Here is a 25925-nt window from a genome sequence, read left to right on the forward strand (position 1 = left end):
CTGCCTCTTTTATGCTCTCTCTCTCTGTTACTGAAAGCAGCCGGGATGCTTAAATCCAACTGCTGCCCATTCCCACTAACTTCCCCTCGCAGCGCATTTTCCAAGGAAGTGAGCAGCACAGTTAGAGGAGGAGAGAGAGACACAGGAAGAGAACGAGAGGAACAGGGAAGGTGTGAAATAAAGTTGTGAGATCAAATGAACCTTTAAAGATCCACTGGGTGAATATTACAGCTGATAGAAATATAGAAAGATACACATATTGAAAATAGCAAAATCAAATAGCACATGATAAACACAGAACATATTGGAAATAAATGCCTTACTGCAAAGTAGCTGTACACTGAAGAAATGCAAATGCATGCATCCAAAATTTGTTCAAGTTTGTACTAAGAAAGAAAGAAAGATATTAACATCGATGGAGATACCTTAACTTGTTGTATATTGACGGTGTTCTTTCACACTGTGCTTATAGTTTCCAGTGTCTGTGACTGTTTGACTATGAGGAAGACGGATTTTAAGTCAATACGTAGTGATTCTAGTAAGAAATTATGTAGCCACATTAATAAAAGCTTCCTTCCTTGCTGCCTCCTCAGCACACAGCCAGGCGCTTCTTATTGCTAGAAAATGTGGAGCGCTCATAGTTGCAACTCCGCTTCCGGCATGTGTGCACTGTGCACTTGTGCTACGCGAGTTCTGGTCTGTGCGGTGCTTCCAAGTTTTCAGCTCAGTCTGGAACAGTCGGTCACATGTCGGGCCGAGTCATCTCAACACCCAGCGGTGCACTCTCTGCCTCTCAGAGCGGAGAAGTAATCAGGGAGCATCTGAAGGTGTCATGTCACCGAGTGAGTCTTCACCACTGCGTCCAAGACATCAAGGGGACCAGGATGATCATCTGCACCTCAGCTGTGTTAAACTTTTGAAATGAACAATATTTTTGGAAAGTCAGTTTCTGTTTTTTTCACTGAGAAAGATTAATTTGTGGACAAGACAGGCAGAAATAGCGTGGGATAATTAAATGCTACGTGCTATATTATTGCCCATCACTCTCGATAAGATAATCACGAGTAATCACAAAAACCAGCCAGCAGTCCTTCTCATCCCACTCTAGAAAAGATGCAAGGAAACAGCGTCTCTGAGGGATTACAGGAGACCTCAGGAGTGGTTTAGATGAGAAAACAGAGAAAAACAGAGAAGAAAATACTTCACTTCCCTTCATTTTAAAGCAATGCATTATGCTACTGTGAATGAGAAGAGTCTAATTTTAAAAGGCTGATTTGTTCATACGATTGTTGTTTTTTTTCCAGAGACCTCTCAGCACTTCTCCAATTCTGCAACCGTCACTCCTTCACAAGCCTCCCATGGCCTTTTAACAAGGAGTTAATTAGTATTTTCATTAACCATGAATGACTTAATTGATTAATGACAAATGGGAATGGCTTCATCTGTAAACAGCCTCTCATTTGCTTTCAGTATCCTCCTCTTCGACTCCTCTCTCGTCCCTCTCCCATTATAACCCCTGCGAGTTTTCCAACACATTAAGCTCTGAACTCGGAGAAAGAAAGAAGAGGCTTGTTTAGAATTCCTCAGGGCGTTTTAATTAAAACCCAAGAAAGGAGCCTGGGTACTTATCGCTGGCACTTTCTTTCTGCCTCTCACATCTCTGTACTTCGGTCTTACCCCACTTACACTGGCCATACTCCTTCTCCTGCTGCACTTCTCCCTTCATCCTTTCTTCAAAGTGGCAGAAGGAATGGCCCTATCGCTCCTTCAGGGATCCCTTGTGGCCTGACAGCTCTCACAATAAGAGCCATTAAATACAATGAGAGAGAAAGACGGCGCTCTAATTTAAATCTCCTCCTCCTCTGCCTCTTAACATCATTATGGTATTAGTCACAAGCAAGACAGAGACACTGATAGAGGAGGGAGAGAAGAGAAAGAGATGGATGAATGCGAGACTTCAAAGTGCTGCTGCAGCGGCAGCACTTGAGGGGAATAATCAGCCGGGCACTCCGGCGGCGGAGGCTTGTATGTATAGAGCTCTGTGTGGCTTAGCAGGCCTTCATCAAACAACAGTCCAGAGGCAAACAGAGAGGGAAATAAGGTGCTGTGGGTTTCATTGCAGTTTTTTTTCTTTCTTTTTTTTTATTGCTTTTGCCTAACAAAGAAATAGCAGCTGCACAATCAGAGTTATTTTATATTTTAGATGTTTTGAACGACCGTAATCTCCCAAAGTTTTCTGTTCATGATGTCGTCAGTGTTTGTGGAACACATACGAATGTGCACTGCCTTCACCAAAGAAAAAACACTACAGAAATTATCTCGTAATTGTGACTTCAGGCCCTCATATTTATGTTTTATTGTATTCTGTGACCTGATTATACAAATTTCAGCTATATTACCACTGCAGACACATCGCCTGCTTTATTTTCATAGCTGGTATAATGTGCAATGTTGGCATACTACAAACAATTTCATTCACATTACTCAGTGACATTATTATCACCAGCCATCTAGAGAAGTCAGTCAGGTTTAGAAAGTTATTTTAATGGACAGTATTTTGATCCCCGTTGGACCAGGCCAGAGGAAGGACTACCATGAGGCTTGTGGATGCATGTGATGAACATTTATCAGGTTTATCAATGTCTTGTTTAGCTTTAGATCACCATCATTTAATTCAGGAATTGGTTGTTTCTGAATGGAAATCTCCTAAGGAGCTTTAGTTAATATCACTCGTGAAGTTTTTATGTCCACATTGGAGGACAGGAATTGGAGGTTCATAAGATCAGCTTCTTCCCAGTGATCACTGATGCTGACTCGAGGTGAGCCCCCCATCAGCCACCCTGTTTCTCTTCCTTTCTCATTAGTAATTTGTCAGGGATGGATAGAGGACTGGAATAATTCTCAAGTAAAATAATACTCAGATACTCTGACTTTAAAGATATGAGAATAAAAGTATAGGTTAGTGAGAATATGCATTACCATGTCACTGTATACACCAGCAGAACAACGTCAGGTGCCTGACTATTATAACCAGAGGGCAAAGCAATACAAGCAAAATGACAAACAATAAATAAAAAGGGCAATGGACATGTGTGCTGTTAAGATACATAAAATAAATAACCTACAATTTTCCAACTTCTTATAGGATCAACAGATTCATTTATAGATCTGTATTAATAGATAGTTTGCCGTCTTGGATTCCAGAAATTAAAATCCCATTAATTTTTCCCAGGGACAATGTCATGTGACTCACAGCTGGAACTCATCTAGGGCTTGGATCAGCATGGGTGACTCATCAGTATAAAAGATCATTAGAAAAGATCAGGCTTTTGTTCAGACAAACAAGCCTGTGAACATAACCCCATTGATTATAGCCCAGTAGTTAAATAATATTTACCCAATAATTTGTCCACTGCTAGAATGAAATTGCAGTGACTTAGTGTGAGAAAAACTGGAAATTGAGAAATAATTACCTGCTATTTTAATTCATAAGCCAGTCATGACTCTGCGCAATATTTTTATTAGTATCAAAATAAAATCAAATTGGTAGGTACAAACTCTCTCAACTCTAAACAACACTGGAAGTAATCTTTTACCCATCAGTTTGCTGTATATTGTTGTGATATTTAGTGAAAAATTGTAATTAGTTGTGGACAAATTACTGTGTATTACTGGCCTGTAGTTGCCAAAACTTCACCACAATGAAAATACTGTTAAATGAGTGACAGATTTCAGCTTTTGGATCTGCACAGTATGCAGTTTAGATCAGTTTCCTTTGAAATTCTGCACCAATTTTGGATGAATTCAGCAATTACAGCATTTGATTGTTTGTTTTTCTCAACAGCACCAACAAAGTGTTTTGAATTTGCTACTAACTATTGAGTATTGCTGTACTTAGACTACAATACTCAATAATTGCGGCTTCTTAAGGAAACAAGGCCACCCAAACTTAAACCTGGCTAAATGTGCTGTGGATTAGACTCAAAATGTTTAACAAAACTGACTGTTTATGTGCTCCTCTCGCCTATTCTCTTTGAGGAGGGAAATGGAGATGAGGGAATTATGTCAAAATGCAATTGGTCACGTAGGATTGCCCTTCATTCCTTTCCCTCTGTTCAATCAGAAAAGCAACAATTATCTCAGCACAAAAAGACATGGATGGATGGATGGATGGATGGTTGGATGGATGGGAGAAAGGGAAGAATAGAGGCAAAGGGGCTTTAAGTAAATGATGGGAATGATAATTTGAGGCGAACGCAGCGATATCGGACATATGGTGAAGTGGAGCAGGCTGGCCAGGCGAGAGTGCTTTTCATGATCTTCACTCTATTACAGGGATTAGAGATGTAGGGAGGGCCGGCCACACACACACACACACACACACACACACCTCTTTCTCTCCCTCTCTCTCTCACACACACACACATTAAAGCAGCACAGTTGAAGGTGAGTGATTCATACCCACCGTGTGGTTATAGTTAAATCAAGGAACTACAGTATTACAGTACAAAACCATCTGTGGCAAAGTCTGCAGCAGTGACAATGATCAGTTGGCTGATATGCAGGTCAACAGCTTTTAAAGACAAATATACTGTGTATCTAAGTCCAGTAACTTGAGAAAAGAGACACATGTCACAGTAATACAGGGTGTAGAGTCAGACAATAGACTGCTGTGGCAAAGTGTTCAGATCCATCATAGATGGTCAAATCAGACAAGAAACTGTCATTCAAACTGTACGAGCAGGTAGCCAGCATACTTTAACACTCTCACCACCAATCTGAGAAATGCAACAGCACAGTGGCTGTCCGAGTGCACCAGCATAGACAAATACACAGACACACACAACCACAGCAGCACGCTGTCAGTGTGACAGTGTGCTTTTCTCAGGGCTTTTTGTCTGCTTCACAGTTTTTTAAGACGTCGGCTACTTGGTGAACACGACGCAGTTTTAGCTTCTGTTCAGGTTTGCTGCTGAGATCCCTGACAGTAATGCAGCAAAGATTAACAACACGTTCACCGAAATAAAAACTGTCAGAAATCAGTCAGGTGGAGTCACAAAAATAATAGCATGGTTTGATACTTGCCTGTTGCCTTTGACTTTGACGAGCAGTGGAGCATAGAGGCACCTGGACCTGAGAGGCAGGGATTTACACATTAGCTTTCCTCTCCTTTCTCAAGACAGACCCCCATGAAATCACCCTTTAACTGAGGGATCACTCACTCACTGTGTGTGTGTGTGTGTGTGTGTGTGTGTGTGTGTGTGTGTGTGTGTGTTTGTGTGTTCAGGCTGGTAATGCCCATGGTAAATTGATATCATTACTGTCTGGTTGTGAAAAAGGCAGAACTAAAGACCATTCCTGTGCTCCACCACTCACTGTTGACTTTCTAGCAGCTGTGTGTGTGTGTGTGTGCGTGTGTGTCTCTCTCTGTGTGTGTGTGTGTGTGTGTGTGTGTGTGGACATGTATTACTAATGTTGCGGGGACATAAATTTGTTTACACCGTCACATTGTGGGGACAAAATGGAAGTCCCAATAATATAAATTATTAAATTTTAGGGTGAAGACTTGGGTTAAGGTTAAGGGTTTGGCAAGTAGTGGCTATGGCTATGGTTAGAAAGGCTCCAGGAAATGAATGTAAGTCTAACTAATGTCCCCAAAAGTGATGCAAACCTTTCGTGTGTGTATGTGTAAGAGCGTGTGAGTGGCACGTGAACATACCATAGTGACTTGCATGAGTTGACACATCTTTCTTTTTTCTTTCTTTCTTTCTCACTTGCATTATTTCTCTCTGCCTCCCTGCCTCCCTCTCCTCCCCCTCTCCCCTCTGGGTCTCAGACCTAGCCATGTATGACAGATATGGTTGATTGTGAGTAGATCAGAGCAGATCATTGAGGTGAATGGCTTCAGTGAAACTTCTCATTCAGCTCAGAGTCAAAGCTTTCAAAGGAGCCCTGATATGGAAGAAATGGGGATATCCTCCTGGCTGTTCCTTTATTCTAGTGTGTGTGTGTCTGTGTGTGTGTGTGTGTGTGTGTGTGTGTGTGTGTGTGTGTGTGTGTGTGTGTGTGCGGAGGGTGTTTTGCGTGGGCTGCTGACTTTGGTCCATGTGAAATTATCAAACAAAGCTGAAATAGGAAGTAGAATGAATAGCATTCACGCTGGGCGCCATAACCATAATCTGGTGTGTGTGCACGTGTGTGTCTCCATGCACACTCGCTGTATGAGAAAGAATGGCTCGACACAGCCTTCAAACAGGAAATGAAAATGTTTTTATCCCCTTCTTTATCTGCAGTTTTGAATTCTGCCTTCTGAATTTTCCTTCAATGCTAATGGACACCGTGCTCTGCTTGTACTGGCAATGGTGATTTTCCGTAAGACTGTCGGCCTGCTTGTAATATGAAAAGTGTTTGTTTTTCTCCGAATGGATATTTAAATGAGCCATTTGAGCAATTTGAATATCTTAACTGTGAATTCAAGTTGCGCCCACATCAAGAGCGTGTGGTCTCTTTGCTCCAGGACGGCACTCCTGCTGCTAAAAAAAAAAGAAAAGACAAGAAATATTCAATATTAAAACACAGGAAATACACTTAGGAGCATTAACTACACTTAGTGATATATATACTACAAGAAAAACACATTTTTGAGTGTAGGGACACTTTAACATCACACACTTGGAAAAATGCAATGTAGAATTAGTTGTGTGATGTCTTCTGTCTGCATTAAGATCTGGGGTGATGGAGGTAGATGTAGCTGTTTACCAAGCAGGCATGGTCCAATGAAGCAGTGCTATTAGTTGCATTATGTAAGACATAGGATCCAGTGTTTCTGGAGCTTGACCAGCTAGCACGATCAACAGCATATGAGGGGCTGAAATTCAGAATATCTCTAAATTGCAGGAATACCCCTTTAAAAATTTCAACATGATGCTTTAATGACACCAGACATGCTCACATGGACTCATTTTTCACAGAGGACATGTTGACGTGTCACAGTCAGAGAAGCACAGGTGTGAATAATGCAATGACTGATGGCTGAGTTCCATTTAGCTGCTTCAGTTTCAGGGTATGTTACTAGTAACGCCTGTGCTTTTCCTGCTATGTCCAAATGTCTGCCATAATCAATAGGTGTGGATTTGTTTCATCACTATTTTGCTCTTGCAAAAGAAAATGACAGTGTTCCCTAATGTTAACAAGACAATGCTAGAATTCAGCCAGACTCTAATCAGCTGATTGAGCCGAAAGCTGCATGGCCACTTGAGCTAACAAGCTAACATCAGCTAGTAGCTACAGGAAAGATTATAGCAAGCAGCAGTTAGCGATTACTCTGGTGATATAGTGCCCCCTTTCTTTAGATTTATCTTCGACAGGTGGCCAGGTGGTCTTACATACTGAACCTCAATAAAAATATCATCATATTTTCAGTTGAAATGACCAATAACATTAGCAATTCAGCTGTTACTGTCACCTTATATGACACATGAACACAACAATTATGTGCCTACCATTCAGTTTTGTTCCGCTTACATACAAACAGTTATTTTCTAAGAGACAGGAATGATAACTGCCTCCCAACAGAAACCAGATGTGATGGGTAGATTTGTATTTATTTCTATTTCCTATAGCGGAGCTCCTGCCAGTCAGATTATATGAGCAGCAGATCCCTGACTGGGTTGGATCTGACTGGATTAGCTGTTTCCTGCCCCGACACAATGGAGTCCACCAGGAAACCAGATCAAACCACACACACATATACGTGTGCAGAGCGTGCATATCATAACATGTGCGTGTGTGCGTTTCTGTGTGCACATGCGGGGAGCAAAGAGCCGGGGTAAAGGGCCGAAAGCCAACAAAGAACAAGAAGAGAGAAGCAGCAGGAAGCTGACTAGTCACTTTATCCCGCTTCCCTCTCTCTCGCTCTCTCTCTGCTTGGGCAGACGGCGGGATCAAGGGAGAAAGTTGAAGTTAAAATCAAAGGTTGAACCAGGGATTAGTCCTGAGTTGAGAGGGGTGTGGGGCCACCAGAGGACGGTTCAGGTTTAAAGAGAGCCGTAGAGGCGGAGAGAGGATGATTTTCAATGCTCAGATTAGATTCTCTGTCTGCGTCCTCGTCTGTGCTCCAATCACAAAACACAAAGTCACAAGTAGCCATTACTCCAAGTGTCGTCAGGTCCCATGCGGTTCTTCTTGGATGATTATTATTCCTTGTGGCTATTTTGATCTGTATGTACAACATCTCACATTCATCATTTTGGAGCAATAAAAACGTTTTATTTGAAACAGTGTTGCTCTGATAATCAACTGGATTGTGTTACTCTCTCTGGTCTACCATGCATCATTCCCAGCCCTCAACCGACGTTTAAAGTTCACAGCAAGCAAACGACAAGTCAATCAAAAACCCTCTTTTTTCTCTTTTTCTATCTATAGCATCTGTTTTCGTTTAAATATCAGTTTGTTTTATTGACCACAAAACCACCAATAAACAGCCGAAAAAATCCTCAGAGCTGCTCAGAGGGGGTGTGGAAGACTAAACCGAGGTTTAAACCAGAACTAAAATTAAGAAAACACTCGGACCAAACTTGACCAACAAGCACTGGCTGGGCTGGACACCCGCTGGGCTTCTGCTTGAACTAGCTGCTGACGCTGACTCGAGGTAAGCCCCAAACAATCCTTTAACTTCTTGGTAGAAAGTGGCCGTAGCCTAGATACTAATCGATCCTCACAGCTGCCTCTGCTGCTAATCTTGACACACATCAAGTAGAACTAAAACTAGAACAGGAGCTTCAATTCGGCATGTAGTCAGAGGTGAAAGTAACAAATTGCATCTGCTTGTTACAGTAACAAAGTTGTTTTGGTGTACTTGTACTTAACTGTTTTTAATAATAATTTTACTCATACTTAAGTATTTTTTATCATAAGTATTGTATTTCGCTAAATTTCAAGTCCCATTCCTTACAGAGTAAGTCCTGATAAATTATGTGGGACTGGAACAGAAGAAAATAAGCCAAATCTACGTGCTGAGGCCGAGAAGTACTTAGATAGATTAGACTTTATTGATCTCACAATGGAGAAATCCACTCATACAGAAGTTCTTCAGAACAAACAAACAGTAAAAAAATAACAGCAAAAAAAAAGAAATAATAACAACTGTAAGAGTTTAAGTGACTTTTGCCCTGCAGTAGTGGATCTGGATGTTTATAATCAGAGAAGAATAGAGGTTATTGCACATAATAGCTATACACTGGATTGTACAGTCTGACAGCGGAGGAATGAAGGAATGACCTGCGGTAGTGCTACAATAGGAAGAACAAGAACAATAGAGGTGCAAATAAAGTCGCAAATAGGAACAAACGGAGCAATAAATTACAACTGCAAAATCTCTTAAAGTCACAGTACTTTTACTTGAATATTCTAGTTATATTCTAGTACTCTTTCCATCTCTGCATGTAGCCTAATCGGCCTATTTCACAGCAGACATTTCAGCATGTTATGTAGAGAAAGTGCAGGTGTACTGAATCCTGACACACATACGAGATCTACACGCATCACATTCTTATAAAGATTACATACATATACTTTCAGTTAGTTCTACACAGAACCACACATGGACACAGACACATGTCTTCACATAGCTCGTTTGTTGTTTGTTTGGAGGCAGAACAAAGACACAGAGTTTCTGGTGCACACTGACATGCTCACCTTAGGACACTAACACACACCTCATTGTTTTTCCTTTAGGTATGTTTAGCTTGATATAATGTTTTACCTTGTTTATCTTTGAAATAAACACTTTTGGATACACAGGCTGGTCTATTTAATGCTGCACAAGAGTGAATGCCAGCATCTTAACGAATCCCCCCAAGACTTTTCAATCTTTACTCGTATCTGATCTGGTAATTTTGGTTCATTTTTTGTTATTCATTTAATTATTAATCAGAGTTTCAAACTGACAATTTAGTATATTTGACACAATTAATTAGCTATCAATTTTCCCTTTTTGAGAGATGATGCCCCAAGGTGAATTTATTGTTTATTATAAGTTAAATTAATGTAAAAATAGATATACTTTAAGCCATTTATCCCTCCAGAACCCTCCAAGAGTCTCCCACATGGTGGATCAGATAGCCAAATGCTATGGTGGAGTGGCCTGTATAGAAAATTCCACCAACACCTCCATAAATGATGAATTGGCCAGTCAATGTGTTTTATGTGTTACTTAATTTCCTGGGAACATTTTACTAAAACAAAAGAGTAATTTCAACTCCTCTCCTTTCAAACTACTTAAGTCTCCGTACAGGGAACACTATGATCCGTGTGACCACAGAATTGGTCAGAGAATTGACTCATACTGTGACTTCTCTGATGCCAGCAGGCTGTTTTTTAAGGTTACATTCTTTGATATCGTCTCTGCCGGGGAGTTAAAGCCCCGACCTCACCCTGGTCTAATCTCTCTCCTCCCCTCAGTGGATCTCACTGGATCTTTGTCACTTTGTGTCTGAAGATTACTTCTCTCAGTATAGATATAGCACCATTTCTGCTGATTTTCATACAAGATTTAGTTCAGATTCATCTTAATTGTTTCACTGTTTTAAGCATGTTGGACTTCTCTGCCTCGATGCTGATACCTTACATTTGATGTTTAGTTGGGCTTTCTATGATACTTTCAATTTATTCTAGTATTTTCCATGTCTTCTGTGTATGGAAATCAAATAGATCATTCAAGTTTAATCTTATAAATTCATCCTGTCTGCTGAAACTGAATTTGAAAGTAATTTGCTTCCAATGAAAGCTGTCGATCTTAAATTTGAACTTGCAAATGTGAAAAGGCTAATTTTCAATGTCACATTAACTACAGGAGACAGTTACTGTGTCAAAATAGTTTCGTGTTTGTTGAGCGTGGAAATCTCACAATGGGGAGATGTAACTGTGTCGCGCTGTGTAGAAATGCCATCACATAAATGATTTGAATGTGTAGATAAACAGCAGTACGCATGAGTGTACTGCAACAGAATCTCTCTGTCTGCTGATCCGTGTGAGAACGCTTGTCCCTCAGCATATGCATATATAAGCCTACTATACACTTTCAATTACAACACTGTTCCTGTTCTCCCTCTCACACACACACACACTCACACACACACACAGGGACACTGAAAAGGCAGAGTCCCTTTTTCCCTGTTATGCAAATAACATCAGCCCTTAAAACGGTTTGAGTGAGAATTAAACGTGAATTAAATGAGGCTTGGCTCTTTTCTCTCCATTCTCTCTGAATAAGGCAAAGTCCCGTCACCATGGGAGATCCCCACGCCGTTGCCATGCCTGTTATGGGATTGACAAGACGAGAAGTGACATAAATACCGTGGCCAGCGTTCAATCCAATTATGTGGCGTGGCCCGCCTCAATACCTGCTAGCCGTGCAGCGCTGCGCTGGCGTCCTTGTATTCAGCCCGCCTCAGAAATAAGACTGGCCTTATTCATCTTCAAGCCTAGCACCAACCTTGGTCTCTTCACCTCAGCTATCTCTGAGTGTCTGCCCTCAACCCTACGCTCAACCCACCAGCCCGGCTTAATCCGGGCCTTTGGACAAGGTTGCTTCCCCAGGCTCTCTAAACCCCCCTGGCTAAAACAAAATCCCCTCTGAACTACCCAAAGGCCCCAAGCTAGCTGTGGAAGTGAATAGCTATTGATATAATAATATACACACAGCACCAAGACAGGAAGTCTATGTGTAAAGAAATTCTGTGCCGTTTCTGTGAGTGACTGGAGTTTCTGCTGAGTCAATATGCGCATTTTACATGGCAGTGATGACCCCAATTAAATCAGGTTTTGACTCATGGGGGATGATTTCAGTAGCTGATGATTTGTGTTGCATTACTGAACATCTCATATTGAATGTCGGAGTAGCGCTGCAACAGTGCTTGGATCGGAGTTATCATTTTGTGTATTTTGAATGGGAATAACTGACTACGTTCAGCACAAGAAAGTAGGTTTGTTGTCATAGTGACTCTCCTAAGGACTCCTGGAAGTCCACCTGGTCTTCACAGACAGCCAAAGTCCTGATACCATCATCTTACAGTGACATTTTAGAGTGTAGAATACAACAATAATACAAAAAAAATTAAATTGACAAACAACCTCAACAAACAATGTCTCACTGTAAGGCTACATATCTCACCTTATATTTCATCTCCACCTTATCATATCACCTGCAGCTATCTTCAAAAACTGTGTGGGAAATGGGGTGTTCTGGGAAGGTTGTTTTTAGGTTTTTATTTGAATGAGGTTTTCTCCCTCTTTCACTTTTAGTTGCTATTTTGGGGCCTAAGGAAATACTGGACCTCTCTCTGATCCAGTGCATCTCTGTGAGACATCTGGGACTGAGTTCAACCATCTTTGCTATTTTAGAAAGTACAATTTCACTTGTCAAGGCTGGAAATTGAAATTGAAAGTGTAAATCAGATCAATCCTTTGGGACATAGTGCTGCTGCTAACGTCAGTAAAGGTAAATAAACTGATGGGGTGGGTTAAGATGTTGAATCTTGTGTTTTGGATGTGCATTAGAATATCCAAAAGATGTTACTCTTGGGAACCAATGCTACATATTTCAAAAATGTACAGGCCTCATTATCACTATGAAAACATATCATCAACGGTAGATTTAGATCTGCAGCAACTGATTTTTTGGCTATTTGGGGGCAATAGTTGCTCATTTACATATCCTTCACTTAAACAGCATCATTATTTGTGTGACATATGTCACCTGGCGAATGTGAGTCCAATATTCACTTTCTTTTAGCTCTTTTTTGGTCCCCACCAGCACCTGTAAGAAATATCTGGCTCTTTAGCTGCTCAATGCTTCACTGTGTTCACCAGCTAGTCTTTCCTGTTGGTTTCTGTCTGGTGAGCAGGTAGCGTACAGTGGCTTTTTAGAGCTTCTTCTCTGAAAACAGCCGCCGGCTGCAGTCAAAAGACTGTATGAGAGCAGCGAGAGTGAACCAAAACAATAAAGCTGCCGATCCGACAGCTAAACAATGAGCTGAAATTCACTCTAAAGTTCTGTGACGCCGACTTGAGCTGCAGATTCAGGTGATAATCACTACAAGCACACGTTGCCACATTGTTTCCACATTGCTGTCACATTTATTGCCACTGTATCACTGAATTGATTTTTTTGTCAAATAAATACACAGCATATTTTGTGTGACAGCTGATGCAACATAGTGAGCCCTTCAGTAATGTGGTGGCTAAATGTGAATATATGTGTGCAGTGATTCCTCGTGGTCCACACCGTGTACTGGGCCTTCCTCTGGTTCTGAGACAACGCCTCCTCCAAAGAACCATCTCAATAGCAGAAGAAAACAGAAGTAAGTAAACTGAAGCAACAAGTTTCACTTTCTCTCTTTCTCTTTCCCCACTCCACTGACAAAACTGACAAAAATGTAAACCGGACTTGACAACCAAATCGGTCCCCCTCCCCTCTTCCCCGGCAGTGCTTGGCTTGTGTTTGGGCCCCAGAGCCCATTTTAACCACAGGCATTTACAAGCTCCCCTCTTAACAACCTGCCAGGTGCTTTAAGCCTCCCGCTGAAGGGCCGCAGAACGTTATGAGACTCCAATAAGATTAGAGCAGAATGGGCTGTGAATGGAAGAATGGAAGCTCGTATAATGGGAAAGATTGTTAGCACAGCGATGTGTTGCTCTGAGCTCCCATGACCAATCTATAACTAATGAGCATTCAGCGAGCGTGCTCTATGTCACAAGTGTCTCGAGGCTATGATGGGGACACCGAGGCAAGCAATTTCTCATATTTGTCAGCAACACGGGCTAATCGCTTCAGTCAAGTTTTACTTTTATTGAATGAATTCAGTATGCTGAGGACGTTCTCACACTCTCACACTGCTTGATGAAAATTCATGGGCCTGCTCACTGGCAAGAGACTATTTTACAGTGAGATGTTCATTTAACCGTCCAGAGATTCCATTTTGAAATTGTGGTCTTGCTTTACAGGCTGGGATAAAAATTTTAAAAAATGTAATCTATTCTAAAGTAATTGATTCGTAAAAAATGTTATGTACACAATGCTAAATGATATTAAATACATATAAAATGCTACATAAATGCTAATACAGTTGCAATTCCAGATCAAGCTAGTGCACATTTGTCTTCTCAGGTATACAAGTGATGCATCATATATTTCTTGGTTACTTGTAAAGAACAGAAGCGAGTATTTAGAATGAGTATCAGCACCGTGGGGAATAAAAACAAAAATCTGTCTCCAGCCATGCCAGCAGCACTGTGAGGCTGTGCTTTGAGCTAAATGCTAACATCAGCATGCAAACATGCTCCCAGTGTCAACGCTAACATGCTGGTGTTAAGCAAGTATGTTCATATCATATTCACCATATAGCTTAGCATTAGCTAATTAGCAATGAACACATTAGTATTGATCACATTGGAATTTTGACCTGATGGGGGCGCCAGATGAAAAGTCAGGGGATCACCAAACTATCATGGCAGTCCACACAACAGACATTTAATTGAAAACCACAAATGTCAACGTCATGGTGCTGTTAGAAATTCAGAGGATGACCAAAGTCATGAGGGAGTCATGAATGTCTGTATCCATCCAATCCATCCTGTAGTTGTTTGATATTTCAGCCTGGACCAAACTGGTGGACTCTTCGACAGACTGACATTGCCACCCCTGTGAAACTCCTCATGCGTCTCCTTATATCGCTGGTCCTGTCTCCTCCAGCTCCTGCTTCGCGTAGTTTGCAGAGGTATATCAGAGAGTATTTGCTGAAAACATGCCTGACAAGCATGTCTGAAGCGTTCGACAGCGTTCGACAGCCATCATTTTTGGAAACATCAACGTATAATATGTAGAGATTGCTGAAGTATAATGAATATTATCATGACTTGTATTTGTCAGTGCTTCAAAAACTGATATTCACCGTCTGATGATGTCGCATTTATTAAACATATCAAAACTACAGCGAGTCTAAATGTAACCTTGTTCTTTTCCAGTGCAAAAAAGTACATTGAGGGAACAGGTGCATTGAGGGTGACACACACACACACACACACACACACACACACACACACACACACACACATACATTTTCTCTCTCTCTCTCTGTTTCTCTCTCTGTCTCTCGCTCCATCTATAAGGAGCTTTATCCCAGGGCTTGTGTCTCTCTCTCCCTCGACAGAGCGAGGTGATGTTTAATGGAAAGTTAATATGGCTTTAATGCTCGTCGTCTCACTTTGACACCGAAGGCCCCACTAATCCACTCTGTTCCACACTGCCTGGAAACAGATGCTCCGGCCGAGAGACACTGAGAGAGACGGAGAGAGCGAGCACAGCGAGAGGGCGAGAGAGAAGATATTACAGGCTTTTCATTTACTGAGCTGAGTATTAAATCAGAATTCAGTATTTCCACAGTGACGTATTACCTTTTTGTCATAAGCTTGGTTCACTCTGATGTGATAGCTTTTATTTATAGGCAGGAGCCTATAAATTATAAAGTTTCATGTTGCAAACCAGATATCCAAGCTTGAAGAGGCAGGTTAGCTCATATGAAGGTACAAAAAAAAAAAAATCCTTGGTTGCATGGCTAATGCTAACTGTTGGTCATATAGATTTTGCATATGTGTGATGAATTACTGTCTTATATAGATACAAATAAAACAAGCTAGCATTGAGCTAATTCTTGATACACTAGAAATACTCAAACTTTACTCATACTCCTTTTTTTAAAATAAAGACAGTTTATATAACAAGCTGAATAACAAACTCACACAAACTCTTCAGTTTTTGCTCTTCTCCTGAACATGCAGGCCTACTGATTCCTGAACAGCACAGAAAATCTAAAATTCAACTCGTCTTGATCATAGTGTTGGTATCAATTATTATTTACAATTGTACTGAAACATTTTTGCTGCAGTCACTTTTTCAATAATGAATTATTGATTTTTTTTTATTTTTTTTTTAATCTGGCTGTGTCCCTGCTGCCTCTGTGAAAGACTGCTGGAGAGAATCAACTTTAACATAAATACAGGACGGCTCAGCTTCCTGTCAAACATTTCTCACCATCATTTTCAGAGGACATTGATGAGTCCTGGTTATAATCGTCTCTCTCGCGGCCTTGTTTGAATGTCTTGCAGTTCATTGTGTGGTCATGTTGTCAGTGTGTTTGTTGGGTAGGTGTTCATTAAGACTCGGAGGCTTAAAGCACTGACATGAGTCTTAACTAGTTACAACATCACCATAGACGCAGCCTTAGCTGTTTTCCCCTCTTTGCATGTGTAATCAATTCAGGGTCTTAGGTGGGGAGGGTTAATGTTGTAAGACTTCAAGAGGCTAATAGCTTTAAAATGAGTCTTAACTGGTGTTTAATTCACCAACAGCTGTTGTGCTGGTTAAGAATCAAGCAACAGGCCTGTCTGTCTGTCAGACCAGGAGGAGAAATTAGTTCTGCTGATGCCCATATTCCCTCCCGGGGAACCATCTGCTCCACTTCAATACAATAGAGGGATTTTCTGAAGGAATAAAATGCTTTGAACGCAACAATTTCTCTCTCTCACTCTCTGAGAGGGGTTTTGGTTAAGGTGTCGTATTTCCCGGCAGGACTGCCACTCAGCAAATCTGCTGCACATTTAATGATTGGCTCCTTTTGTTGAAGAGTGGATCATTTCATCACGATGGCTTCAAAATTAGTAATTTACAAGATTATTCCAAAGCAAGATGCATTTAAATGCATATAGGTTTGGGCCAGACTACAAAGAGAGGACTTGCTCAGTTCAGTTCACTGAAATTTCTTGATAATTAGTAACACTGTTATGACGTTAGGCTTAATGTGTAAAGGCATGGTGGTGGAGCCCGTGGCCACCAGGAAAACCCCAAACAGGCAGATTGTAAGTGTGAAGTCTGCCTTCAGTTATTAGATTTACAGAGTAAATGATGGGGGTTTTCATGTTTGACAAAATTGTTTTTATTTGGTTTGTTTATTTGCATAGCAATTAACAATAATTTGAAATTACATTGTACACAAATTCCACACATCTTGAAATGTTTGTTTTTTAATTGTCAAAGCATTGAACAAATACCTGTAAAAAAAATTCCACAGTGACGCCTTTAAGCAGAAACAGCATCTCTGAAACTCAATAATCAACAACAGTTTCATAGGAACTACTTCTTCAATAGACGTCACAGTGAAAATGGTTTACAGATGAGTTGCTCCTGAGTTTTTTAAATGTATTTTAATTAAGTGCAATTAGTTCCAGTCACATCTGTTGTCTTAGGTTGGAAACATGAATCTCAAAGATAGAGATCCACAAAGACGGACAAACAAAATTATGGATAAATACTACAGGGGTAAATGAGAACATGAAATACAGATCCATGTACTGTAAATCTATTAGGAGTGGCAGAGGCAAATAATTTGGCCTCCAAATGGCCCGGCCTTTCATATCGTCATTTAAAAAAATGAATACACTATATCTTCATTCAGTGTAGTTCATGACAGATGTTTTTGATATGGTTACAGTACAGCGACTGCAGTTTTTGCGATGTATTGCAAGGTGTTTTGCAGGTGATGCAGAAGCTAAAGGAAACAAAGGCATAGATTTATTATATAATAGTTGTGTTTTTATAAAGAGGAAGGTCTGGACCTGCTCTGTATGAAAAGTGCCCTGAGATAACTTCTGTTGTGAATTGGCATTATTATAAATAAAACTTAATTGAATTGGATTTTTTTTTTCTTTGCCTGGTATCATATGGTGTGATGTGACACCACAAATGATGCTGCTATATAAGCTATTCTGCTTGTCAACAGCATTGAAAATAAAGACTGGACTTGTGGCCAGAAGTGCTAATCAGAAAATCTTCAGCTCCCGGCGTCAGTGAATGCAGAGCAGCAGCTGCTGGCAAACAGCCTGGGCCTCAGTGGATAAATCAAGGTAAGAACTCAGGTTTGTCTGTGAGATACCAGCTTATTCAGTTATTCCTGTGTCCTGCAAAGAGTGTTACACATTATGCTCGTTGCAGAAAAGTAGGCTGATGGAAGATGAACATAGAGAGGGAGAGCAGCACGTGCTCAAATGCCATTAGTCACAGGTATTATCGTGGCCCTCGGGGACTCACATCTTGTGCCCCTCAAGTCCCGAACCAAATCTTCTTTGAACGCTTCTTTGTTCATCTCTCACCTTTGTCTTTTTGGAGTCCATCCACAGAGACAACCTGTTTATTTCAAAAGTCTGGCCCAAACTAGGCCAGAACTACCATCTTCCATCAAAACAAGTCTGCAATTTGCCAAGTTTATGCTACTGTTTTGTGGAAAAGGTCAAAGGTGAGTATGATATCTGTGCAAATGTGCAACGCTGTGTTGAAGCTAATTTTTGCAACATTATTCATCATTTGTAATATGCGCAGCAGTATCTTTGGAATTTGCCATCAAGGTAGGCTGTTGCTTCTTTTTTATAAGTGGAAATTTGGGAAAGTGAAGTTTGTCATCTTGGTTTAATGCCAAACACTTGAAGGAATGTGACTCCAGGTTTTATAAATCCTCAGGTTCATGGCTAACCTAATTTACAATAACATTCAGTTCGATTTTTCCAGGTTTAGACTTGACTGGCTGCTGTGTGTAGATCAGCTGGAGACAACATATAGAAACGACTGTAAAACTGACCTGCTGAGTGTTTGCTGGTCATAAATACCTGGCTTGAACAACTAGCGCACTGCCACCGTTTTCAATGACGACTTTCTCCATTGAAGAGCGCATGGGACGTTCAGGGGCAGTGGGTGTTCTGTGTTCCTCAGCTTCGACTCATTTTACACTCATTGAAGTCAACGGGGGACACTCAGACGATCAATATGATCAAAGGCGAGCAGAACAAAGCTGACTTTAAGTCTCTCTCTGTTTAAATCGTTTTAAGCGGAAAGGCCACCTGTCTCCCCAACTTGTAGGCGGAATGACAGATAATTGGTGACATAACGGGATGATGTTGAGATATAAGGCAGGATGCATTTTATTCTTTACTTTATTTTATTTATTTTTTGGCCTAAGACTTGAGGCTTAGAGACCTCAAATTATTTATTATTATTATTTACATTTTTTTTTACTCTCCACTCAATAATTAATTGTCTTAAACGCAGCGCATAATAATCTCCTCTCCTCATCTTATGACGTTAGAGACCTGGCCTGCGATATTAACAGCATTCAGACTCTTTTGTAAATGCTCTAAATCGTGTCATTAAATTCATCATCACATCCAACAAGATACTGTGATAATGGCCGGTGTGAAAGCTCCTTTTCAGCCGCTCTGACAGACAGCGAGACACGGCTGAGAGAAAGGACAGCGACGCTTCATGCTTAACGGGATCAGAGGAAGAGGCCAAGGTCACTTTTAGCCTGATGATTGATTGTGTTTGGGAGGGAGATAATTATTATTATTATTATTATTAGTAGTAGTAGTAGTAGTAGTAGTAGTTGTAGTAGTAGTAGTAGTAGTACTGGTATTAGTATTACTATTATGATGATGATGATGATGATGATTATTATTATTATTATTATTATTATTATTGTCACTAAATCAGCTTTTTCAAGTGTTTTTAATGAATGTTCTTCTTTTGGGGGTAATAAATGGATTGCGAGTAAAAACATTTTCTGTCTTGACTGAAAAAGCCGCAGTTGTCGGATGTTGTTGCGGGTGACTAAATGCTGCATTCAGGTGACCTATTGGCTGATTGTGTCTGTTTTTATTTTGAGAACACGTTCACACCTGCACTGAGCCGGCCCCTCACAGCTATCACACACACCAGCCTGATCTATTTATTGTGATATTCCTTTGCATCGGTTAGGGACGAATGCACCTTGCATCACCACTGAAGTGACTGTGTCCGTGTCTCAGCATCTCATTTTTCCTGAGTGAAATCATTTTGCATGAAGTGCTCGCAAACACTCAGAGAAATGAAACAGATAAAAGCTGCAGGGTAACATATTGGTTTCTGACTGAGGTCCAATCACAGTGGATCAGAGGACCCTTGTCCAATCCCCTCTCCCCGAACTTTGCGTTCAAAGAGTTGCATGAACTTTGTGCGCGTGCGTGTGCGCACGAGTGCATGTGTTTGAGAGTGACCCCCTTGTATAAAACCTCTCCAGGAGATCACAGAGAGCTCAGACAGAGTGTGTGGTGTTCAGGCTCATTTTTTTACCGAGAGCTTCTCCGCTAAAAGTTTCAAAAAGTGTCGGAAAGTCCTGCAGGTCGGACCACCATGATGTTTCCCTGCAGCGCTCTGCCGCCTCCTCTCTACCCGGGCTTACTGCGTTCCCCTGCGGCTCTCTCCTCTCCTCTGACCCGGTCACTCCCCTCAGGCTTCCTCGTAGAAGATCTTCTCCGATTAAGCCAGCCCGTCAGCTACATCCATCGGACTTTCACTTCCAGAAGCCCTGGGGACATTCTGCCGCTGAGCCCGGGGCAGAGCGCTTCTCCCCGGGCGTTGGGACCCAGCACAGAGCGGCCTGTGCTGCAGAGCTCCAGCCACCCGAGCTACAGCAGCCCCGGCTCTCCGCAGACTGTCTGCACGGACTCCGGGTACCTCAAGTTCGGCGTCAGTGCGATACTGGCACCGTCCACACGGAGCGGTGAGTGTGAGGAAAAGACTGAATGATGCTAGCTAGCCCATGATGATGAAGGTGATGAAATATAACAACATCTGTATTATTATTATTATTATTATTATTATTATTATTATTATTATTATTATTATTATTATTATTATTATTATTATTATTAATGCTACTCTGTCTCTAAAGCTGGCAAAGTGCACCGTGCATCAGAATACTGAATATAGAAAAAAAACTGTAGGCCCAGTAAACACACTGAATGTGTTGAAAATGATACATAGCAGCATGCTGAGATGTAAAATGTAAAATGCTTTATTTATTCAATCAATTATTTATCACGAGGAACAGCTGTAACTATATTTGTTATTAACATATTTTTAGATGCTGTAATTCTTTAATTATCCTTTTTATACATTTCTGCTGTCTGTAGTATTAATGTCTTTTTCTGTCCATGTTATGCTTGGATATAGCCCAGATGTGAAGATGTGATTGTGTTCTCTTTCTGCTTGCCCCTCAGTCCAGAGTTTCCAGACCAAGTCCTTCCCTTTGCCTTTCTTTGACGGAAGCCTCCATCCTTTCATCAGAGCTTCCTATTTCACAGGTTGGTGGATTCACCACTTCCATACATGCTGTATGTCACCAGATAGATTTGTTTATTTACAGCTGGTTTATGTGTGATTGAGATGGTTTCCTCCTGTCTGCATGAGAGAAGGCATCACTTTCACCACAAGCTCACATGTATATTTATTGCATTATCTGGGTATCCCTTTATTCTGGGTGCTAATCTGAGGATATGTTCCTCATTTTCACTATTTATGTTTACAATATAATACTCAAACAGACAAAATCAACATTTTTCTGTCAGTAAGTGGGTTTGTGTCTCAGCCGCAGCCCCAAAGATCAAAATATGATATGATCTGATATCTGTCACAGTCCTGTCTGCAGAACACTAACACTAATTCTAATGCTCATATTAATACTAATAATAAAGTTTGTGATTTGCTGCGAGGCAATTTGATCAATTTGCAATTTGTAGAGAGAAAAAAAAAGTGAGAAATAGGAAATAGGACGATATACCAAAAAAAGTTCTGATCTAGCCCTTTTACAATGTAAAATAAAATATTTCTATAGTAACACACGCTGCAGAAGCAGGATTGATTATTTGCTTTTCATAGCTGATAGCTCACTTTCTGTATATTAGTCGGAACAAAAACTCCTCAGTCACTTCTCAGCCATAGAGACTAAAACGAGTGGTTATTAGGCTAAATAACAGATCCAAAAGCAGTTATCAATAAATATTTATGTTTGATCTTGACTCTGATTGGTTAGTTTACTTCTCTGCACTGGCACACTCATGTTATTTACAGGTTAGTGTAACTGGACTAGTGCAACTGGCTCCATATAAATGTTAATAGAGAGAATCGATTCATTAATGGTCTTTCGATAAGTAGAAATAAGAAGTTACAAGTTGTAATAATGGTAAATAGCTCATGGTGCCACCATATGGTGTCTATGAGCCCTACAGGTCATTCTACATGTCCATGATTCAATGAAGATTTCAAAGTGATACTGAACATATTTATTAATGAGCCCTGTGATTGCCTGGCGGCCCGTCCAGTGTGCCCAGTGTCAGCTGGGATCCTCTCCAGCCTCCGGTGACTCTCTTAAGGAGAAGTGGTTCAAGCTAACGGATGGATGTGAATCCATTACTAATTCTGGACTTAAAAATTAGACAGGTGTCGAGAAAACATTAAAGATGACCAAACTAAACAGGCCTTCAAGCAAGTTAAATACTAAAAGTTTGGACGTTACAGCCTCTGAATTTGTCTGTGAAAACACACTGTGGCAGCTGATGTGGACGCTGAGGCCTCTGCAGTTGTCAGAGACGTTGGTAGCCTTTTAGCATGGGAATACCTCGGACAGCATGGAATCAGCTCCGCCAATTTGAAGGCCTATTTAGGCGGCCCACTGACTGCTGACATTAGCACCAGTTGTCCTAATCTACAAATTAGTCCAGTTTGTCACGCTCTAAATATATTAGTGCCGTTTGTCATGGTCTAAATGTGAGGCGGGTATCTTCCCAGCTCAGGAACTCAGCGCCTCTTCACGCGCCGTCGTTTTCCCACCAAGCCCCTCTGCCTGCCCACAAAGCTCCCAGCACCATGACCAATAGGAGCCAAAACCACACACACACACACACACACACGCATGCATGCATGCACGCGCAAAAGCACACACACACACACCTTGAAGATTTGAGTAAGCTATGTTGCTCATTAGACTTGTTAAACTCACAGGTTTGAGCTTATTTCTTTTGATTTATTTTCCAACACTGACCAGCATATTTATCAATTCAACAACATACACAATCTATATTTTGGGATATTTCTACAGAATAACTGTAATAATACTTGAAGGCAGGTGTATGACACTGTGAACAGCCCTAAACTCTCTGTATCCTCTAAAGCTTGTGAAGACTCTCTAACAGCTCTACATTATACTGACCTGTCTTTAATGGGCCTGTAATATACTGGCCTGTCGACGGCCTTTTCCACTCAATTCATTACAACACAATCACCTTTCTCTATGCATTTGCAGCCTATACAATCCCCCTTCATGCTTCATTAGAGGCAGTGTGAGCCCAGCTTTGGAGAGCCCGTCTCATTAGCATAGGCTCTGTTTCCACTGCTGGACAAATTGGGCTTTGAAACGGCAGATTTCAGACAGAACAAGTATATTACGGGCAGCATCAGGGAGCCCGTGTGATGACGATGGAAACAAGAAGGAATGAAGATTACAGACACAGATACAGAATACACTCATAAAGAAAGCAGAACTCAGAAAATAAGCTTCCGGCTCTAAATGAAATTCAAACTTGCATCCATTCAAACGCTGCTGCTCTACCAACTGAGATGGTGAGAAAATATGATTGTAATATACAAAATATGACATGTGATTGACTGTTGATTCGCCCTTTATTTGATAAAGTGATAAGAATTAACATAAATAATATAATAATTTGAATGTGTAAAATAATTTTATTTTAAATGTCAGAGTGTGGTTCATAAAGTGAGTTCTTAAAGTAGTAGTAGTGAACGGATTTACATATAAACATGAGCAATGTTTATTTATTAAAAGCCATTTAACGGCCTACTTTTAGATAATAAACTTAGCTATAAATAGTTTGTAAGACATTTTCTAGGACCCACACATATCTTGTTATAAATCTGCGAAAATATGATCAAAATTGTTTTATATATACAAAGAATCTTCTGCCCTTTTTGTGGGAATTTGGCAATTTTAGCAACCAGGTGTGTTCTGTAGTTTAAGAAAGACTAAATTCTAATAATCCGTTTGACTACTTTTTAAACCAGTTGTTAAAATAAACCAACAACTGGTTTGTTTTTAAATCAACAAAGCTAAAAAAAAAAAAAAGAAAAGAAAAGAAGAGACAGGACAAGAAAAGAAATGAAAAGAAAAGAAAAGAAAAGAGCAAAAACATTGATTAAAGCAGCTACAATTGAACTTTGATTTTTCTGTTGATTTTGGCGGCCCCTGTGGACAGAAGCGGTAGTGTTCTGGTTAGCATGTGTACTGGTTTTGGAAGCGAGCAAAAGAAAGAGGCAACATATTTTTAATGCTGTTGTTTTTTTTTAAACCAGCTGTTTGGAGGATGCACAGCTTTTCAGGTCTGTGTACCGTAAATCTGATTTCGTGGGGGCAGACATTGAAAATAACAACAACCAGTCTTCTCCCTGATGGTCTCATGTGCTTATGTATACACTGAGGCATTGGTATTAAATTGTGACCTTTCCAGTTAAAAACTCAATTTAAGAAACGCAAAAGCACAGAAGTCTTATTTACATAGATTACAGCCGATCGTGTAATATAAGAACTGACCCCTTGTGGTGGCAGAATGTTTAAGGGGTGCTGGGTCACACTGGGCGACCTCAGATTCATGACATCAGTGCCTCTGAAGTCCCAGCTAGAGCTGCACCTGCTGGTATATCTGTGTATTAACTCTCCACTGTCTCTTGTTTTGTCTCTCCAGCTTCCTCCTCTGTGGTTCCCATCCCAGGAACGTTTTCATGGCCCCTGGCCCCCAGAGGGAAGCCCAGGAGGGGCATGCTGCGGCGGGCTGTGTTCTCAGACCTCCAGAGGAAGGCCCTGGAGAGAACTTTCCAGAAGCAGAAATACATCAGTAAACCAGATCGGAAGAAACTTGCCAGTAAACTGGGCCTTAAAGACTCCCAGGTACACACCAAGGACTGAATGTATATAACAAGCAAGTAGGAAAATATTTTCTGCTCTGCTGCTCTTATATTGATTATATATTGATATATTAATGTATAGTTTTTCTCTGTGTCCTGTGAAGGTGAAGATCTGGTTTCAGAACCGCAGGATGAAATGGAGGAACTCAAAGGAGAGGGAGCTGCTATCGACCGGCGGATGTCGCCAGCAGACCCTCCCCACCAAAACCAACCCCCACCCAGACCTTACCGATGTAGGCAGCACCTACTGCCACAGGCTGGACAGGACTGCACCCACCAGCCAAGTACAGCTGGACAGCCAGGAGTCACATCTTCACCACCATCATCATCATCACAGCCCTTCGTCTCCGTCAGAGTCCAGCAAACAGTCAGAGCTGTCAGAGTCCGACAGTGAAGAAATCACAGTTTCATAAGACCTCGACAGAGGATTCAGACACCCCAGAAGTGCTGGAATCTGCTCTGTACATAGCTGTATTTTCTCAGCCTTTCCCCCTCAGTGCCATATTTCTGTACAGTGCTGTTTATATTACTTTTATATGTAGGTCAGTATATGTATATACAGTGAATAAGGTACATATATTGAGCTGTTTTAGATATTTGTAGATTGAAATGTTTAAAATTCTTGAATGTACAAATGTTTCTTTCCATACATATTTGTATTCTTTATATTTTCTCAAATAAATCTCCAAAAGTCTCATTTGGTGTCGATGTCCCGTCTCCTGCTGGTAGCAAACCGCTGGAACGTTAGAATGAAGCTTCATCCACAACTCTGCAGTCACCTAACGTCCTGGCAGCATTTGCTACGAACACCATAAACATGGAAGTGTTCAAACTAAACATCATAGGCGGTCACCTGGCTGAACATTTGAGGGAGAGTAACGATCGAGGCCGGCTCCCACTGCAATTTTAATGAAAGGTGACAGATTATTTATCCTGCAGTACATCTGAAGTGTGCTACAGTATGACATGTTTGTACTAAATGTATGTTTAACATCCAGCTGACACCGGTTAGCCAAGCTAAGAGACTAAG

General features: G+C 40.9%; 1 protein-coding gene across 1 annotated transcript; it reads left to right on the forward strand.

The window, feature by feature from the left end:
- Positions 1-20272: 20272 nt before the first annotated feature.
- Positions 20273-25308, forward strand: LOC121608488 (homeobox protein DBX1-B-like). Its single transcript, XM_041939779.1, has 4 exons — positions 20273-20642; positions 21142-21225; positions 24676-24878; positions 25000-25308. Exons 1-4 carry the CDS (start codon positions 20273-20275, stop codon positions 25306-25308), a joined length of 966 nt encoding a protein of 321 aa, XP_041795713.1.
- The last annotated feature ends 617 nt before the right edge of the window (positions 25309-25925 follow it).

This window comes from Chelmon rostratus, chromosome 6 (assembly GCF_017976325.1).
Source record: "Chelmon rostratus isolate fCheRos1 chromosome 6, fCheRos1.pri, whole genome shotgun sequence".
Classification (NCBI taxonomy): Eukaryota; Metazoa; Chordata; class Actinopteri; order Chaetodontiformes; family Chaetodontidae; genus Chelmon; species Chelmon rostratus.

Coding starts and splice junctions, on each gene's coding strand:
- LOC121608488 (XM_041939779.1), top strand. CDS start 20,273: ATGATGTTTCCCTGCAGCGCTCTGCCGCCTCCTCTCTACCCGGGCTTA. Junction 20,643..21,141: donor GGCACCGTCCACACGGAGCG/GTGAGTGTGAGG, acceptor CTTGCCCCTCAG/TCCAGAGTTTCCAGACCAAG. Junction 21,226..24,675: donor CAGAGCTTCCTATTTCACAG/GTTGGTGGATTC, acceptor TTGTCTCTCCAG/CTTCCTCCTCTGTGGTTCCC.